Source organism: Curcuma longa, chromosome 17, assembly GCF_044706935.1.
Source record: "Curcuma longa cultivar G26 ecotype Majalengka, Jawa Barat chromosome 17, ITB_CL_G26_1.1, whole genome shotgun sequence".
In the NCBI taxonomy this organism is placed as follows: domain Eukaryota; kingdom Viridiplantae; phylum Streptophyta; class Magnoliopsida; order Zingiberales; family Zingiberaceae; genus Curcuma; species Curcuma longa.
In genome coordinates this window covers 7,017,207-7,021,811 of record NC_133877.1, presented here as the reverse complement: position 1 = coordinate 7,021,811, position 4,605 = coordinate 7,017,207, and the positions used below count along the sequence as shown (strand labels likewise).

The window sequence follows — 4,605 nt, the reverse complement described above, 5'->3', positions numbered from 1 at the left end:
AGGAGAGGAAGAACACAGAGAATAAAGAACAAACAAGTTCTCAGAAGAAGCACAAAAGAATAAAAGAATGGCAAAAAGATTGAGTTGTTCTCGTGCAGGCTTCTTTTATAATCTCTGCAACATCAGTCGACTGCTGGCAGGGCCAGTCGACTGATGCCTTCAATCGGCAACAAAATCTCGCATTAAAGCGCATTAAATGCTTGCCAATTTTCTGCAACGTTCAAATAGCAGTCGACTGTCCAAGACCAGTCGACTGGAAACAGTCGACTCACCATAACACCAGTCGACTGACCAGTCGACTCCTGTCTTCCTCTGGCTCGACTGATCTTTCTGTGTGCGTCTGATTTATGAGCAGTCGACTGCTGGCAGGGCCAGTCGACTGGTGAAGCTGAAAAATCCCATTTCAGCTTCTCTTGACCTAGACCTCGGCCTTCAAACACCTCCCACAGCCTCATGCCTCCCTGCACTAGCCTGAGATGCTTCCATCAGCTTTGTCATGTCAAGTCTTTGCCAAGACTACCCTTGGACTTTTCCTTGCCAAGACCACCCTTGGACTTTTCCTTTGCCAAGACCACCCTTGGACTTTTCCTTTGCCAAGACTACGCTTGAACTTTCCTTTCCCAAGACAACGCTTGGACTTTCCTGCAAACCACTACAAGAAAAACAGGATTTCCCGGCGGTTTTAAATTCGTTTAGCGGCGGTTTGGAACCGCCGCAAATCATTTCCCGGCGGTTTACCAAACCGCCGCTGATATCGATGTCGTTAAACCATTTAGCGGCGGTTTTAGAGAACCGCTGGAATAACCGCCACTAAAGTAGATTTCCCGGCGGTTGTTTTTGCGGCGGTTCGAAATATTTCCCGGCGGTTGTTTTTTGCGGCGGTTCGAAATATTTCCCGGCGGTTGTTTTTTGCGGCGGTTTGAAATATTTCCCGGCGGTTTATTTAGCGGCGGTTTAAAATAATATCCCGGCGGTTCATTTAACGGCGGTTAGGTATGATTTTCCGGCGGTTTTTGTTGCGGCGGTTTAAAATAATTTCCCGGCGGTTTATTTACCGGCGGTTTGAAATTATTTCCCGGCGGTTTTCCAAAACCGCCGCGAAATGGTTTCCCGGCGGTTTGCTAAAAGTGCCGCAAAATAATTTCCCGACAGTTTAAGCTTTTAGTATACAATTACAGAATATTCAACCTGCGATTTTTATAAATAAATAAAAAAATTAAACAAAAAATTGTAATAAATAGAAAATTATATTTGCATTACTTTCTTGCAAAACTAGTAAACAAATATGTTGCATTACACATGGAAGCAAAGTTGTCAGATGTCAAATACAGTGAATTTAGGTTACAAAAAAATTGAAACTTTGTTTGGTTACAAAAATACTGAGAAATCTCTCTAACTTTCTCAGATGTCAGATCCTATAAAAAGATCAATCGCTTTTCCTTCATTGCTTTTTGAAAAGTAGTCATCTTTGGAGAGCTCTTCAAACTTGTAAAGTAGTTATGCCTGCACAAGTATAAAAAGAAATTAGAAGAGACAAATTATAACCTAAACTAGCATAAACACAGGCGTTAAGTACTGAACAAAGCATAACACAAGAATTTAGGTTCTACTCTAAACAATAGAACATCCTGTATGAAGACAATGAAATTGCAAGATAATCTATGGTAACACATAACACATAGACCCAACATGTTTAATGAAGAGATCTTTTTTTGGTTCATTGGCTAGTTTTCAAGATTTTTAAATTTCTACTCAGTATAATATAACACATCCACAGGTATGTTGATGAGAGACATGTTTATGTTTTTCCCCCCTTGTAACACATCCACAGGTATGTTGATGGATACCAAAACTAGTAACATTCAACATTAACTACTCAGCTAGTTCAACTAGTAACTAGACACGATCTATGTGATTTGAAGCATGCATTTTGTGTTCACTTAATTGTATTTGCTAATCTTTTAAAGATGAAGGGATTTTAGAAGTAAAGGCCTTATTTTAGAAATAAAAATAATTAAAGATGAAGGAATTTGAAAGAGAAACCAAAGTTCTTCTAGACACACTAGTCGTAGATTTAATTTCTTCTAAACCCTACCTACCTGTTGTGAAACCAAAGATGAAGGAATGAATGCTAACAATATAATCTAACTTATGTGTCATCATCACTAATTAATTAATCATCACAGGATGGGTTATCTGGTTTTAATACGTTCTTCACCTTCCCAAGTCCCCTTTAAGTTCTTTGTTTGCGAGTATGAGTTCGCTGGGCTTACTGAGTCTTTTACAACTATTAGATACATCTGGTATGGGGAATATATGTGCAAAGGGTGTTTGGAAGCGGATGCAGTGATGAAGTGTAAGGTGGACCATTATCACCAGTCATACTAAAACTGCCTAAGCACATGGTTCAGGAGTACTAGAGAAGCGAACTATTATAATGAGCAGTACCAGCCTGATACTAAAGGATAGGCTGTCTACTACTGCATGCAGTATTTGAATCAATACACAACATCCTACTAGGAAGACAATAAGTAATTATGTACTCAAATTTTTATAAAAAAAATCCAAAATTTAAGATTCACGTCTAGGAATCTGAATGTTTTTGTAGGCACTAAGGAACACGATTGACCAAGATCTCCTTAGTCCTTACAGTAGAAGGATTTTGAAATGGACCAGCATAAAAGCACTTGAGTTCATCCAATTGTAGCTATTTACTATGTTGGGATGTACATAAAAAGAACCTCGCAGAAAAGAATATCGAGATTGAAGAACAACATGGATGCATTACCAAGAGTCCAGAAAGACGAGTCAGTCTTCACAGGGTATAACTTTTGAAATTCACATGCCTCAGCCAAAAGGTGAAACTAATACTGATTGAAACCAAAATATATTTCAAACCATAATTAGCATATGGAAGCATCACACTAATCATAAGCAAAGGTAAATAGTAAAACATACCTAAGCTAAGATGCAATCTAACTACTAATTTAATTTGCACTACGGTTGGAATGATCAGCAAGTTGTTGAGCATCATGACTAGCCGAGGAAGATGGTCTTGCACCTTGTGAGAGTGCAGGTGCACTCCCTTCATCGGGGGCCTAAAATTAAAAATACTGATTGAATATAAAAAATTAAACGTAATTTTAAAAGTGTTAACATACATACCATCACACTAATCAAAGCGGCCAATTCAGGTGGCAAATTGCTTCCTTGCATTTGCAGAATATATGTAACAGCTCCCTCAATTGCTTGTCTTCTTGATCTTTCTGTTTCAATTATTGATTCCAAATTCTGTACTTTTACTCGAGAAGCTTCTAATTCAGATTTCATCTCAGTCATATATGTTTGGAGTCCAAAATCAACAGGAGCATTTGAACATGATGTTTGACCAAAGACCTGAGTAGGGCATGGCCCAGAACCCACACCTCGAACTCGGCCTGGGTGCTCCTTCCCTATAGCTTGAGAAAGTGAATCAATTTTTGAAAATCCCTTAGAGGAATCATCTTCACGCTCAATGTTGATAATTTTTTCCTGCATACATTAGATTTTATCAATTATATAAAAAGCATGTTGTAATTAATACTAAACTTACACCAATGACTTCAGCATTGTCGTGAATATAAGAACCATCCTTTTTCTTGTGCAACATAACCCATAACTCCCCTCGGCTAATGCTGCTTCCACGTTGTCGTTCCTACATCACATTATTGACATATAGTTAAATAATTACGCAAAAAATGAACTAATAAGTGAATTATTAGGTCTACTACCTCTTCATGTTTTCTCCTTGCTATGGTTTTTGAACCACCCGTGTGGGTGTATAATTGCTTCTTCCGATTTTCAGTATTTTTCTTGCATAAGTCCTATTAGAAGATGACAATAAATGCATGTGATTTATTATGAATAGATAAAAAAAACATGTAACATCCAAACATTAAGAGAAGTTCAATAAATGAAATTAACCATAATTTGAATTAATGAGCAAGAGTGAATTAGGAAATGTCACCTGAGTTTTCTCACTCAACCGATACTCAATGAACCATCTCCAATGGTTTTCATCAATTCCAGGAGGTCGGTTTGCAACATTTTCCTCCTTGCTCAAAGTGCTATCATAGAATTCATGAAACAATATAGACCTGGTGTCTTTCCATGCTTTCCCAATACGTTTCATAATATCATTCTTCAGACGATTATCCACTATATTAAATTTTTTCTGCATACAAAATCAAAGAGATTAGTATCAGTCACATATATTACAATACATGGAAGAATAAATTTATTTACCTGAATGATACTATTATACACCGCGTCCTTATAGGATTGAGGAACCTTACGCCAAGACATATAGCAAATATTATGCAATATAGGACAATTACAATCAAATTGATTCAATAAATAATTATTTTCATGCAAAAACTCAAAAATTGAATCGATTAAATAAGAACCCTAGCTTATCCAATTCCCCCACACTTTACCTTAACGTGTGACAAGCCAATAAAATAAACTAAGATAGTTACCCCCACCTAGATCATTCTCAATCATGATTAAAAACAATTAAAAGGGAATTATCTAAGTTGTAGAGTCTCAAAAGCTTAAACCCATAGA

At 37.1% G+C, this 4,605-nt stretch overlaps 1 protein-coding gene across 1 annotated transcript; it reads right to left on the bottom strand.

Moving 5' to 3' along the window:
• Nucleotides 1–1,368: 1,368 nt before the first annotated feature.
• LOC141848323 (uncharacterized) lies at nt 1,369–4,344 on the bottom strand. Its single transcript, XM_074736361.1, has 7 exons — nt 4,285–4,344; nt 4,007–4,213; nt 3,771–3,863; nt 3,593–3,694; nt 3,397–3,531; nt 2,959–3,085; nt 1,369–1,503 (listed from the first exon to the last, which is right to left on the bottom strand). The coding sequence occupies exons 1-7, from the start codon at nt 4,342–4,344 to the stop codon at nt 1,481–1,483; spliced, it is 747 nt and encodes a 248-aa protein (XP_074592462.1). The 3' UTR covers nt 1,369–1,480.
• Nucleotides 4,345–4,605: the final 261 nt, after the last annotated feature.

What these genes read in the sequence shown, in the direction of transcription:
- LOC141848323 (XM_074736361.1), bottom strand. Translation starts at nt 4,344, where the DNA reads ATGTCTTGGCGTAAGGTTCCTCAATCCTATAAGGACGCGGTGTATAAT. An exon ending in TGTATAATAGTATCATTCAG is followed by an intron (nt 4,214 to 4,284) that starts GTAAATAAATTT and finishes TTTTGTATGCAG; the next exon opens with AAAAAATTTAATATAGTGGA. An exon ending in GGTTGAGTGAGAAAACTCAG is followed by an intron (nt 3,864 to 4,006) that starts GTGACATTTCCT and finishes ATCTTCTAATAG; the next exon opens with GACTTATGCAAGAAAAATAC.